Source organism: Arvicola amphibius, chromosome 3, assembly GCF_903992535.2.
Source record: "Arvicola amphibius chromosome 3, mArvAmp1.2, whole genome shotgun sequence".
NCBI classification, from domain to species: Eukaryota; Metazoa; Chordata; class Mammalia; order Rodentia; family Cricetidae; genus Arvicola; species Arvicola amphibius.
In genome coordinates, this window is record NC_052049.1 from 112,531,810 (window position 1) to 112,545,785 (window position 13,976).

Genomic DNA, 13,976 nt, shown 5'->3' on the forward strand with positions numbered 1-13,976 from the left:
ACTCACAGAGATCTGCCTGCCTCTGCCTTCTGAGTGTTGGAATTAAAGGTGTGTGCCCCCAGGCCCGGTCAGTCTTCATTTTCTTAGCTAAATGCCCCCTCTTCTGAGGCTAGAACCCCTTTGCTATTTTACTTTCCACGGGTCCTGAGGATTACAGCAGGAGAGAGAAGTTGGCCTCCTTCCCCATCAGTGCCCAGAAGCCACTAGGGCCCTGGGTCTTACCTCCCTGCCAGTCGGGAAGCTTTGGTTTCTGGCAGAGAAGACAGCTGGGTTTCAGTTTTACTTGCTCCTCTTTGGAGCCTGGAGCCAAAGTGTCTTTCTATTTCTCCACTGGACTGCTTGCCTGCTGGCTTGTCCTCTACTCTTCTTAGGACACTGGTTAGTCTCTGGGGCCTTCTGGAGTCTGTCCTTGGTCTGTAGTCCAAGATCCAGTAACATGGGGGCCGACCCAATGCTGGTTTGGTTGGAGCTAGACAGCTGCCTAAAGTAGAACAGTCTCAGCTTCCTGTTTGCTCAAGAGAACAGCAGGGTTGAAGGGCTGGCACAAAGCTTGTGTTTTGGAGACAGGCACGGTAAGGGCATACTCTGCTGCCAGCTGGCTATTCCTTGGTGGAACAGAAGTGGTGGGGAGCTGTGGCATGCAGCAACCTTTTAGATGATGGAGTGCATTGTGGGAGGAGATCCTGGGGTCCATGACCAGAGGGAGACTGTAGGTGCCGCCGGCTGAGTGGTTTTCCCTATGGCTGGGGAGAAGTAAAGCTGATTCTCACATTCGGCTGGTTAGGAAGAAAGGTACGTGGAGTGCTCTTACCCAAGGTGCTGCTGGCAGTCTAGAGAGCCCTTGCTCTGCCTTTGGGCTGCTTTTGCCTCCCAGGGCTCTCGGTTAGCCTGAGTACTGGCAAAAGAGCTTAGGGACATTCTAGAGAGAGTTCTCTAGCTGTCCCATCTGGGGACATGGCCCAAACAAGCTCTTAAAACGCCGGGTTTTGTTTAAAGGGTTTCTAGCATCACTCCAGGCTACCAAGGCAAACAGAAACAGAAAGGGGGTTGTGGAAGTTCTGGCATCTAGAAGGTGGTGAGAGAGGTGGCGTTCTCTGACTCAGAGAGACTGCTCTTGCGCCAGCTGGGGAAAACTTGGCAGAGGGAGGCTGGGCCAGCACAGCCCAACTTCGTCAGAAGCCGAGACAAGTCACTGCGGAACTTGACACCAGCGAAGGTGTAGAGCATGGGATTGAGACAGCAGTGGGCCAGGCCCAGGAATTCACACACGGTGATGGCCACAGAGAGATAGCCACTCAGTTCGCAGCTGCTGTCCACAGCCTTCAGTCTCTCCAGTGTGTCTAGGAAAATGACAACGTGGTAGGGTGACCAGCAAAGAAAGAAAATACTTGTCACTAAGATGGCCACCCTGACTGCTTTCTGCCGCTGAGGGCGCCGCTGGGCCTGACAGAGTCTGTGTATCACCCCCACGTAACACCAGCCCATCACCAGCATTGGTAGCAGGAAGCCCCCAATGTGGTAGAGGAAACGGGAGGTGAACCAGGCTTTGGTTTCAGCTTCGTTCTCTTGAGAGAAGGTGCACTGTGGCAGGGAGTCATTGTTATGAGGTTGGCCTACCTTGGCAAAGAGGACTTCTGGCAAGGCAAACAGGAAGCCGGCCAGCCAAATGGTGGCGCAGGTGATGTGGATGGAGAAGAGGCGGCGGCGGCGGTAGGCGTGGACAGCGTGGACGATGGCCAGGTAACGGTCTACGGCTATGCAGGCCAGTAGCAGGCTGCTGCAGTAGAAATTGATTTTGTGCAGCGCAATCACAACTTTGCAGAGCACGGTCCCTAGGACCCAGCCCACAGAGCCCTCAGCCACTGCAAAAGGCAGGATAAAGACCAGGAGAAGGTCAGCTACGGCCAGGTGGAACAGGAAGGTCTCGGTCGAGCTTCGAGTATGCCGGTGCCGCTCCAGGATCACGAGCACCAGGATGTTTCCCATCATCCCCAGGAGGAAGATGAGGCTGTAGGCCACAGGCATGAATATTGCCTTGAAGGAGGTCAGTAGGGGTCCCTCCACTGTGGGACAGAAGTGACCTTCCTGTAAGGGGATCTCTGTGCTGCTATTGTAGATGGCCCATTCCTTGTACTGCAAGGACAAAGAGAAAGGAAAATAAGAAACGATAGCCCTATCTTTTCTCTCTGAGAGGAAACTCTCTGGGATGTTTCCTGTCCTAGGATAACTGCTTCTTGTCTGCACTATTCCATTTCACCTTAGTGTATCCTTGAACAAATCTCTCCTCCATCTTTTCCTTCCTTCCTTCCTTCCTTCCTTCCTTCCTTCCTTCCTCCTTCTCTCCCTCCCTCCCTCCCTTCCATTTTTTTTCCTTTTTTCTTTTCTTTCTTTCTTTTTTTTTTTTCGAGACAGGGTTTCCCTGTAGTTTCTAGAGCCTGTCCTGGAACTAGCTCTTGTAGACCAGGCTGGCCTCGAACTCAGAGATCCGCCTGCCTCTGCCTCCTGAGTGCTGGGACCTCCCTTCCATTTTTATTCTTAGACAGGATTTCCCTATTTATCCCTAGGGATATATGTGGAATTTACTGTGTAGACCAGACTGGCCTCAGATTTGGGTGGTTCTTCTGCCTCTGACTGCTGAGTGCTTGAGGTATAATCTTTCTCTTTCTCTTTTTTGTAATCTTACTCCTATTTTACAGATGCCTCTCGCTCAAGAGGAGGCTTGATTGAAGGCACATTTGCCTGTCTCCAGAGCCACTACCTCTGCCACTGAGCAACACTACCTAAGCGTGCCTGTAAAGACTGCTGGGGGCAGGGCAGAGACCGAGTTTCCAGTTACTTCCCAACCAGAGAGCAAACTCCCTAGGTGCAGGAACCCAGCAGAGGCAAAAAAAAAAAAAAAAAAAAAAAAAGAGTCACAGACAGGGAGACCAGGGAAGGAAGGGAGCTTGTTCTGAGTGGAAAAGAAGAGGGCGTGCCTGTTACATCTCTGGCACTTGCTACCTCCACATCCTCCCCGCCCTCTGTCCCCTCTGTCGCTGCCTTCCATCAGCCCAGGTCTCAGGTTGTTTGCCTGCTAACCACAGAGGAAGACAGAGAGCCTGTTTTTATTCCTTTCACTCACAGCTGCTCTGCACCTGCTGTTCCTCACCTCCCCTCTCTGTTCTTCCTGCCTTCCCCTCTTCGACCTCCTCCCTGCCTATTGCGAAACCAATTACACCCACCCAACAATGGGTTCAAAAGACAGTGATGAAGCGATGGGCCCCAGGGAGGCCAGACACAGTGGGTGGTCTGTCCCCTAGGCTGGGGGGGGGGAATTCATGCTCTGCTGACCCTCTTTCAGGAGAGTGGGTCTCCTGCAAGCAGTGATGGCTTCACCCGTTACCTCAGAGCTTTCTTGCCACCCAGGCACCCTAGTTGTAGGTCACACACTCACTTCCATGGGTAAACCTATTCCTCATCTTGGTCTTTTGGTCCCTGGAGCAGGTGGTTCTTTAAGAAGGAACGGGGACACGTGGTACAATGGTGATGCTACCTACCACCCTCTTCAGTGTCTCCTTCTCCTGCCATTACCTCAGCACCACCCTCATCTGATCTCTTTATGAATCCTTTTTTTTTAAAAAAAAAATATTACCAAACAAGAAAAGGACCTGGAGGGCTGCAGAGATGGCTGTGTGGTTAGGAGCACTGGCTGCTCTTGCAGAGGACTGGCGATCAGTTCCCAGCACCAGCATGGTGATTCACACCATCTATAACTCGTGTCAGGGGAGCCAATGCTCTCTTCTGACCTCTATGGGCACCAGGCACACTCATGCTACATATATATACATGCAGGCAAAATACCCATATACACAAAACAAAATTTAAAATTTTTTTTTGTTTTTTTTTTGGGGGGGGGGGACACAAGGTTTTTCTGTAGCTTTGGAGCCTGTCCTGGAACTCACTCTGTAGATCAGGCTGGCCTCAGACTCATAGAGATCTGCCTGCTTCTGCCTCCCCAGTGGTGGGATTAAAGGTATCCATCACCACCGCCCCTCTGGGTCTTTTCTATCCTTATCCACTTTCTCCCCAGTGGACAGAGAGCGCTTTCTCGTACACAAATCCCAACCAGGTACTACGCAGAAGTCTGAGGTGGGAGGACAGTGTAAGGCCAGGATTTGAGTTCTTTTACCAATATATCCAGACTCTGTCTCGAAAACAAGCAAAAAACTACACAGATCCTTAGTCTGAGTGTCCAGTTTAGAGTCTTTAGTGGGTCCCCATCACATGTAAGAAATATTTGTCTTGCCGGGTGGAGGCGGCAGGTGGACCTCTGTGAGTTCGAGGCCAGGCTGGTCTACAAGAGCTAGTTCCAGGACAATTAAGGCTGTTACACAGAGAAACCCTGTCTCAAAAACAAAACAAAACAACAACAAAAAGTTGTCTTTTTGTCTTTGTCTTGTTTTTCTAATTTCATATTCAATAATAAAGTCATTTATAAAAAGCCATTTTTGTGATAATGTCCGTCAGCAGAAAGATGGGTCGAGTCAAGCTTCACACAACAGAATGCAGCATGTACTGGGAATAAAATTAAGTTTACGGCGTGTCTGTTCTCTTAGGGAAAGACTTTGAACACACATGGCTCAATTTCAGAACCAATGACAGGGCGTCCATACAGCACAAAGGTCTGGGGTGGTATGCACCGCACAGAAGTGCCTGGGCTAGGGTTCCCAGCTCCTCTCCTTGCCTTTAAACTAGAGAGCTTCACTTTTGACTCCATGGTCTAAACAATCAAACAAACCAACCACAGAGCTTGGCTAGGCATGGAGGCATATGCATTGGGGAGTCGGGACAGAGGATCAGGAAATCAAGGTTGCTTCCACATACAGGAGTTCCAGGCTAGCCTGTGCTGCTTGGGTCCCTATAACAAACAAACAAACAAACAAGGCTGTCCGTTTCTGGAGTAGAGCACTTGCCTCCCACAGACAAAACCAGAGCCGGTGTATGAGGTAAACAGCCCTACATTCATTAGGAAATAGTGGCCCTGTGAAATGGGGTCTGGATGCCCCAGAGAGAAGGCCTTATGTTCCTCTAAAAGGGGCTGAGGGTGTATCTCATCAGGTAGGGTGCTTACCTAGCATATACAGAGCCCTGATTTGGAGCCTTAGCCCTGAAAAAATAAAAATGAAAGTTTCCAAAATGTCTGCTCCTTTGATGTGTCAAACATTACCTACTGTATCAGGTACCCTACGCCTAAGGCATGCATTCTACCAGCTGCCTGCCCGCAACAACCCAGATGGCTTCCTGACACCTTTACCAAGTTCTTCCTTGTTCAAGTCTGCCTCTCTAAACCCCTGGCCTTCCTTCAGGGTCCAAGTCAACCCCACCATCCTCCATCCTTCCTAGTCCCTTCTGCTGGGAATTCCTGGCTGTCTAGGGCTCAGCAGGGACTCACTTCTCCTTTGCATCTTTCTGTAAATCCTGCCTCTGGGGCCTAACTTAGGTTCTCTGTCCCTATAGGGAGTTGTTTCCAATAGAACAGTGGAACAGAAAAGTTGAAAACAACTTTTTGACTCTGACTCTGCTATAGGAGGTGGAGGGGACACTGTGGGGTGAGCGGTCCTTGTGAAGACAGATGGCAGAGCTGTGATGAAGGCCTGGGACAGGGGGGCATCTGGATGCCACTCACCCTGGCAGCTGCTGAAGCTGGCCACTCCCCTCTCCAGGGAAGCGTGTGAGTCTAGCTGGCCTGGCCAAGTAGCCCTTTATGATGACTGCTCAAGTTTTTACCTTACGATGCATCTAGGCTGATCAACTCATTGTTCATTCAAAGTTCAATCAGTGGGACATTTCCACGGGGGCAGGTTTAGGGGGTGAGTGTCTACCTCTTCCTCCCTGCCAAGAGGTATTGTTTTGGCAGAGTCTTCAGAGGAGGAGAAAATGGGAGGAAGCTGGTTTGGTACATATCAAAGGGAGGCGTCAAACAGATGATTTGGAGCTCAAGAGTGTTAAAGCCGCTTCCTACCACGCACAGCGGAGGCTCCTCTCCTCCAGATCATGGTGAGAAACCATAAGGTTAGGTTGCCTCTGGCCTGGTGGAAAGATGGAGAATGAGATATCCACAACACAGTGGGACACACACTGTCAAAGGGAGCTGCCTGGTTAACGCTCAGGGAGAACACAGGGTCAGCGGTGGGATGAGTGGCTCACTCATTCTTTGCTATAGAAGCAGCAGAAACCCTCATGTGTATCCCCACTGTGATGGCAGCACGCACACTATACAAACACGTGCCCAGAGGGACCACACGGCCATGCTTCATAGGCAAGCACCCAACAGAGCACAAACAGCTTACAAGCTATGGGGATGCATGCCCCATCAGAAAACGTGCTGGAACTGGAGGATGCCTGGTGTTAGGGATGGGGCAGGCAGAAGAGGTCAAGAGATGCCAAGTGCTTCACCCATGATGGGATCCACAGATGGTCCTCTTTCTCCTACACAAGTTGTGGGTCCTTCCCTGCACAAGCAAAGCCTCTAAGCTACCTGTATTTTCTCTAAGTCGGGACGCTGCTTTGCTGCTTTGTGCGGTCTAGCAGGCAGTTCTGCTAGGGCAGCCGTTTTCAACCTGTGGGTCAAGACCCCTTGGGAAATGGAACAGCCCTTTACGTAGGGGTCGCATCTTAGATATCCTGCATATCAGATATTTACATTACAACTCTTAACAATAGCGAAATTCCAGTGATGAGGTAGCAATGAAAATAATTTTATGGTTGGGGTCACCACAACATGAGGGATTGTATTAAAGGGTCGTAGCATCAGGAAGGTTGAGAACCGCTGTGCTAGGGTTTACTGACAGGATTTCTCTGAGAGCAGGTAGCGGGACATTCCTCAAGGTTTCACACTGGATTTTCCTAGCACCCAAACCTGTTTTGGATGGGGTATGACTGGGAACATTTTTTTTTTGAGACAGGGTTTCTCTGTAGTTTTGGAGCCTGTCCTGGAACTAGCTCTTGAGACCAGTCTGGCCTCGAACTCACAGAGATCTGCCTGCCTCCCAAAAAGGCGTGTGCCACCACCGCCCAGCCGACTGTGGAACACTTTTAACAATGCAGAGTCCTCCAATAAGCAGAGACCAGGGGCTCAAGTTCACCAGGTGGCATTATTACAAGTCAGAGGCCTGGACTGGGGTTTAACCTGCAGCCTCTGTTAGTTAGGAGGATGAATCAGAAGGATCATTTAAACCCATGAGTTTGAAACCAACCTCGTCAACACACACACACACACACACACACACACACACACACACACCTGTCTTGGGCAATGGAATGGATCATGGGAATAAAGACAAAGACTTGGGAGTTTGTTGGCTGACAGACAGGTCACCAGTGAAAAGGCTGGAAGAAGGCTGTCCTTGTCCTCTAGAGGAGGGGAGGGAAGCCTTCGCCAGGTTGGTTACTTCTGTTTGGAAAACTCTGGCCTGGAAAGGCATTTCCGGTGCTAGGAAGGTGGGACACCCGAAAGAGAAGCCTGGAGTCCTTGAACTGTCTTCAAGGACTGGGAAGGCCCCTGGGTTGAGAGGACAGGTAGGACTCAAGTGTAGACCAGGAGAAATGAACAGTCCAGCCAATGGAGAGACAGCTTTGTAGGCATGACTGTCCTGCAATGGGATATCTTTGAGTTCAAGCGCAAGGGGAATATTCCTGCCTTAGGAAAGAGGCTGGACCACATACCCGCTTCTGCCGCTCACTAATGCTCTGGTTGTCAGTCGCCACCTTCTCTAGCCTTCTCTGCAGCTGGTGAACGCCCCAGGCTACCCCAGTTCCCAGCCCTGAGGAGCCAGCAGACCTTCCTGCCCAGGACTCCTCTCAGGCCCAGCTCTGGCCCTCCAAGGCCTGCACTGCGCTGCCCTTGAGCTCCATCCACACCCACAAGCTGAGTTTTGCCAGTTTTTTTCTTTGCAGTTCCAGGGATGAACCTAGGGCATTTCCCAAGCTAGACGAGTGCTTTACCCCTGAACTGTGTCTCCATTTGCTGCCCCTCTCGGCCTTTCCGCTTGCTGATTTGTTGTGTGTGTAACAGATGATTGTGTGTGTGCGTCGTGTACATGTGTGCATCTGCCATGCATGGGTGCATGTTCTCAGGGGCTAGAAGAAGGCATCAGACTGGATATGGGTGTGTGTGAGAGATTGTGTATTTGTGAGTGTGTGTGTGTGTGTGTGTGTGTGTGTGTAGGATACACGGGTCCATCTGCCATACGGGTGTGTGTTCTCAGAGGCTAGAAGAAGGCATCCGACTGAATATGGGTGTTGGAAAGTAAACTTGGAAGAACAGCAAGTGCTCTTAACTGCTGAGCCGAGTCTCTCCAGCCCCAGTTTTTAGTTTTCTGAGACAGGATGTCATGTATAGCCCAGGCTAGCCTTGAACTCAAGCTAACCTTGGACATAGGATCCTCCTGCCTCAGTCTCTTGAGTTCTTGGATTACTGCCATCATGCTCGGCTCTGGGGGAGATTACTAAGCAACCCCTACCATCAGGTGAGTTCACCTCGTGAGCCAGCGTCTGCCTGTACTGTGAAGACAGTTCAGTCAAGGCACATGCCCCTGCATCCCTCAGGAACCTCTTAAAACCACCTCCTGAGTTAGCACTTGCTTTAAATGTTTAAAAAAATAAATTTTATTATATTTATTTGTGTGCATGCAGATGTAAGGAGAGCAGAGACCATCCTGGGGAGCTGGTTCTCTCTTTTCACCATGTGAGACACAGGATTGGACCCAGGTCCTCAGGCTTGGAAACAAACACTTTACTCACTGAGCCATTTTGCTGGCCTTTCCAGGATAGTGTTGATTTGAAGTATTTTGTGTTTCATTCTCAAGAGAAAACTCATTCTTGTGCTCTGACTCTGTATTCTAAATACGTGGTGGCTCTTTATATATCAGTCAAAGGAATGGGACCAGGCCAACTGTCCCTTGGGAGGGCATGTGTTCCTAACGCAGTCTCTGAGATCTGAGAGACAGAACCTAATGAAATCTATTCCAGAGCTGTTCCTAACACAGTCTCTGCGATCCGAGTGACCGACAGAACCTAGATAGATTCCTCCTAATGCAATCCCTCCCAGACTGGCCTCAGGTTTCCCCTCATTTCTGATCCCTCCAACCTCCCCTCCCCAGTTGAGGCTTCCTCTACCGGGGCTTCTGTGGGACTTTTCACGTGGTCAGAATGAGGGGACCCTCCCTCCCCTTCCCTCAGGTAAAGCCCAGAAACAGCCTGAGCAAGTTTTGGTTCCTCTTTTTCATTCCCGTGGTGAAATGAGACAGTTGGCGTGTGGACAGACTGTGACCTGTGATGCTCTGGGCACATCGAGTATATGGCTCATAGTGATCGTCCATGAGGTAGGGTCAGGGAAACGAAACACTGGAACTAGGACCTGTGCTGTGGCGGCCCCACCTCCTGAGGGCTGGAGATTTACATCATCACTAGCCTGTGTGGATGCCCAACCAAGGCCCTGGTTCCAGACATGCCCAGCCAAAGACCTCTGTTTGGAGGTGTGAAACGAAACAGCCCACGATGGTTCTCCTAGGCTGACTCTCCTCCAGGTCCATGGAGACCCCTGGATAATAAGGTGACTTCCTATCATATCTACTCTGGGCACCAGGGTCCTCCTTCCTGGGTCTTAGACATTTAGAAGTTTTGTTCAGATCTTGCACTCATAAGGACTAATGGCCCGCCTTAAGCTAGCAGGTGTTCACGAGGTCAAAGGTGATCATTGAATTCAAGAGGACAAAGGGGGCTTGTGCGATGTCTCAGGGGGTAAAGGACCTTGTTATACAAGCCTGATGACCTGAGTTTGACCCCCAGAATCCAAGGTGAAAGGAGAGAAGGAATTCTCAAATAATCTCCTCTGACCTCCACACCGAAATCATGTCAAACACATGTCCTCATACAATACACACTAACAACAACAACAACAATAAATTCATTAATATAAAAAGTGGGCAGGGCATAGTGGAGTATACCGTTAATCTCTTGGGAGGCAGAGGCAGACAGATCTCTGTGAGTTCAAGGCCAGCCTGGTCTACATAACAAGTTCCTGGACAGGCCAGACTACAAAGAGATCCTTTCTCAAAATTAATTCATTAACTAAATTAATTAAAAATAATAAAAAAGAGAGGCTGGCGAGACAGCTCAGTGGGTAAAGGCCCCTGCCAGCAAGCCTGAACACCGGAGTTCAATCCTTGGGATAGACACACTGGGAAGAAAGAACTAAATCCCATAAGTGCATGTGCACACACAGCACATATATGCACACACACTATAAATAAACAAATGTAAAAAATGTAAATAGGTCAAAGGGATGGGTGTGGCTTGACTTGTCAAGATCCCTGTTTCAAAACCCAGTGTTGGAGTGTAGAACCTAGAGATCTGGGAAAGTAGGCCAGCAATCATTTGGGTCAAAGGCAAGGAGTGGGGAGCAGGAAATAAAATCAGTGGGAGGAACTCTGCAGACTCCCCAGAAAAATGGCAAGACCTCAACTTCCTACCACAAGGCAGAAAATAAATGCTCTTTGGGAGAGCCAGGGATGCATGAGGCCTTGGTTTCCAATTCAGTATAAGAGACAAACTGAGTAAAAGAGAAACCCACAATTTTATTGAGAAGCCACTAATACAAGACTTTTCTGCCTCTGTGCTGCCATCCAGGACACCTGCACCGTGGCAGAGTGGGCAGTGTGCCAAGGCTAGTTATGACCTTTCAGAAGGTGGGCGGGGCCAAAGAGGAGGATCTGTGTTCCAGAGTGTCAGCTACACCTGAGGAGAGCACACGGGAGGCAGGTGAAGGCAGGGTGTGCCTGATTGAAGGGATCCAGGGCCAGGACTGTCTTAGGATTCCCAGCTAGACCCTATTTAGATCCTAGCTGATGTCCAGGCACACAGCTGTGGGCCTTTGCTTTGGTATGTGTCATGGAGAAGTTACTAGACTTCTCTCCTCGGAATGTAGGTTTGCTGCATGTCATAAACACCCTCTGCTGTCCCTCTGCCCCCTGCCACCACCTGTCTCTAGTAGGTCACATAGTGAGGTGCGGTGTGCAGTTAGGGGAAACTCTTGAGGTTTCTCAGAAGCCAGGGATGGCCAGGTCTCCAGGTGGTTACAAAGGCATCCAACTGGGTCAGGGCCGATGGTCAGCTTGATGCTGTGGGCAGAAGATACCAACTGACCAAATCAGGGACAGCCAGTGGAAGGGATGAGGGCGGGGGTGGGAGCATGCTGCCTTGTCGAACATTTCAGCTTTAAAATCTGACCTGGAGTCTGGCCTAGATCCTGACTGGACTCAGCTGGCATCATGGGGGTGCCACTTGGGCAGTCAAGGGGATTTCGCACTTCGAAGGACCTCAGGATTGGTTTAATGCTTTCTATTGTCATCTTGAATTTTTTCGGTTTGTTCCTTGTTTGAAACAGAGTCTCTCTAGCCAGGCGGTGGTGGCGCACGCCTTTAATCCCAGCACTCGGGAGGCAGAGGCAGGCGGATCTCTGAGTTCGAGGCCAGCCTGGTCTACAAGAGCTAGTTCCTGGACAGAGGACAGACTCTAGAAACTACAGGGAAACCCTGTCTCAGGAAAAAAAAAAAAAAAAAAAAAGAAAAGAAACAGAGTCTCTCTATGTAGCCACCTGGACTCAAATTCACAATCTTCTTGCCTGAATCTTTTGAGTGCTGGGATTACAGCTGTGGGCTACCATGCTCACCTCTGGCATTTTTTGTTCTTTTTCAACAAGTGGCCTTATATTTTGCTTTTGCATTGGACCTGCAAACTACAGCAGGTCCTGAACAAACACACGGATAGATCTGAGCCAGGGCTGGACTGTGGAGGCCGTAGGCACATCTCAGTCTGAGGCTTGAGTAAAAGGAGCATCCCCCAGCAAGCCCGGGGGCACAGTGGGTAAGTGATAAAGCAGACCCCAGAAGCTGGAGCTGAGAGAGTTGGGGGAGCACCTCAAGGTATGCTCAGGGTAGGAGATCTGATAGGACCCAGAGCCTGGAGCGTTCATGGTCTAGCCCAGAAGCAGCTCTAAGAGAATAAGACCACAATGAAGTTTCCAAGTCCGCTGCTGCCCACATCCCAGAGCCCTGGGACTTTTTGCTTGAGCTGTTCCCTACAACATCCTTTGGTAGCACCGTGGCACCCAAGTCAAGTGAACCACTGTGTTTCCCTGGAGACACTTGGGTGGGTGCCAGAGAGTAGGGCTGGGCATCACTTTTTTTTAAACGCCTACCTAAAGAACTCTTCCAAGAACACCTGATCTGCAGAGACAACAGCTCTTTCTTGGAGGCTGCAGCATGCTTCAAGACACTTTTAGGAGGAATACAGCTTAATATCCCCTGCTGCATGACTCCGGCCACTGGGATCCTCTTTCTGGCTACCATCTGTTCACACACTTCATCTATACTTTTGTCTAAAAGCTTCTAGCCAGGGATTCGTTGCTCCCTCTTGCTTAGACCATAAACTATTTGAGGGCAAAGATTAGGTTCTCAAACCTCTCTATCCAATACAGAAAGTTGTACCTTGACAACAAAAACCATATAGCAAGATAACAATCATATATATATTTGAGACAAGGTCTCATGTGTTCTAGGCTAGCTGCAAACTCGTTATGTAGCTGAGGATGATCTTGAACTTCTGATCCTCCTGCCTCCGTCTTTCTCATGCTAGGATTATAGGCATGTACCACCCTACTTAGTGTGTGTGTGCTGGGGATGAAACCCAGTTTCACACACGCTTGCACACACTCTACCAACTGAGCATTCTCCCAGTGAACAACTACACATTGACTGATTGGCTAGCAGTGTTGGCATACTGACATTAAGAAAGCTTCCAGCCAGGCGGTGGTGGCACATACCTTTAATCCCAGCACTTGGGAGGCAGAGGCAGGCGTATCTCTGTGAGTTAGAGGCCAGCCTGGTCTACAAGAGTTAGTTCCAGGACAGGCTCCAAAGCCACAGAGAAACCCTGTCTCGAAAAACCAAAAAAAAAAAGACCCCCTCCCCAAAAAACAAAAACACAAAAAAAGAAAGAAAGAAAAAGAAAGCTTCCAGCTAGGTGTGGGCTCACGCCTTTAAACCCAGCACTTGTGCAGGAGGATCTCTGTAAATTCAAGGCTAATCTGGTCTACAGAATGAGTTCCAGGACAGCCAGGGATACACAGAGAAACCCTGTCTTGAAAGATAAAGAGAGAGGGAAAGAGAGAGAGAGAAAGAGAGAGAGATAGAGAGAGAGAGACAGAGAGAGAGAGACAGAGAGAGAGAGAGAGAGAGAGAGAGAGAGAGAGACAGAGAGAGAGAGAGAGAGAGAGAGGAGAGAACTTCTGAAATGCTTTGCCATTCTAACCCAAAGAGACAAAGACAGGACTCTCTATTGAAGAACCAAGAGGGAGAGTTGTGTCTCTAGTCACACAGCAGGGGATGCGGAACCTCATTCTCTGCCTGCCCTCTCCCTCTGGTATCTATTAATGGCACCAGATAGTGGACGATAAAAGTCTAAAAGCACAGGCACCTGTGCATTGGCCTGTGTCCCACAATCCTCGCGGAGGGACTCCCAAGCTGTGCCCTCTCCCTTGACACAGAATATATAAAATTCCCAGCAGGACCTGGACAGCAGGGCGCCTCCTGTCTACTCACCAGGTCCTCCAGGTTGTTATAGGTGAGGAGGTCCATGTCCAGGGTTAGTGGGTAGTTCATAGCTGCAGTCCTGCGTCACCAGACTGCTCACACCACACTGTCTGATGCTGAGAAGCTCTGTGCTGGTGCCTATGGAGAGGTGGCAGGCGTCAGCTGCAAATTTAAACAAATGAGCTGTGTGCTGTCTCCTGGGGCCGTGGAGGGCTTGTCACTTGCCTCTCAACTCATCATTTTTTTTTTCCACTGGGTCTTTTCTGTTTTGTGTGTGTGCGTGTGTGTATGTGTGTATGTGTGTTTTTCCTTTCTTTTTTCTTTCTTTAAAGAAAAAGGGAAACT

At 49.7% G+C, this 13,976-nt stretch overlaps 1 protein-coding gene across 1 annotated transcript; it reads right to left on the minus strand.

The window, feature by feature from the left end:
- Positions 1-620: 620 nt before the first annotated feature.
- Positions 621-13,738, minus strand: Cxcr5 (C-X-C motif chemokine receptor 5). The gene is made up of 2 exons (XM_038324150.1): positions 13,641-13,738; positions 621-2,133 (listed from the first exon to the last, which is right to left on the minus strand). The coding sequence occupies exons 1-2, from the start codon at positions 13,698-13,700 to the stop codon at positions 1,066-1,068; spliced, it is 1,128 nt and encodes a 375-aa protein (XP_038180078.1). The 5' UTR covers positions 13,701-13,738; the 3' UTR covers positions 621-1,065.
- Positions 13,739-13,976: the final 238 nt, after the last annotated feature.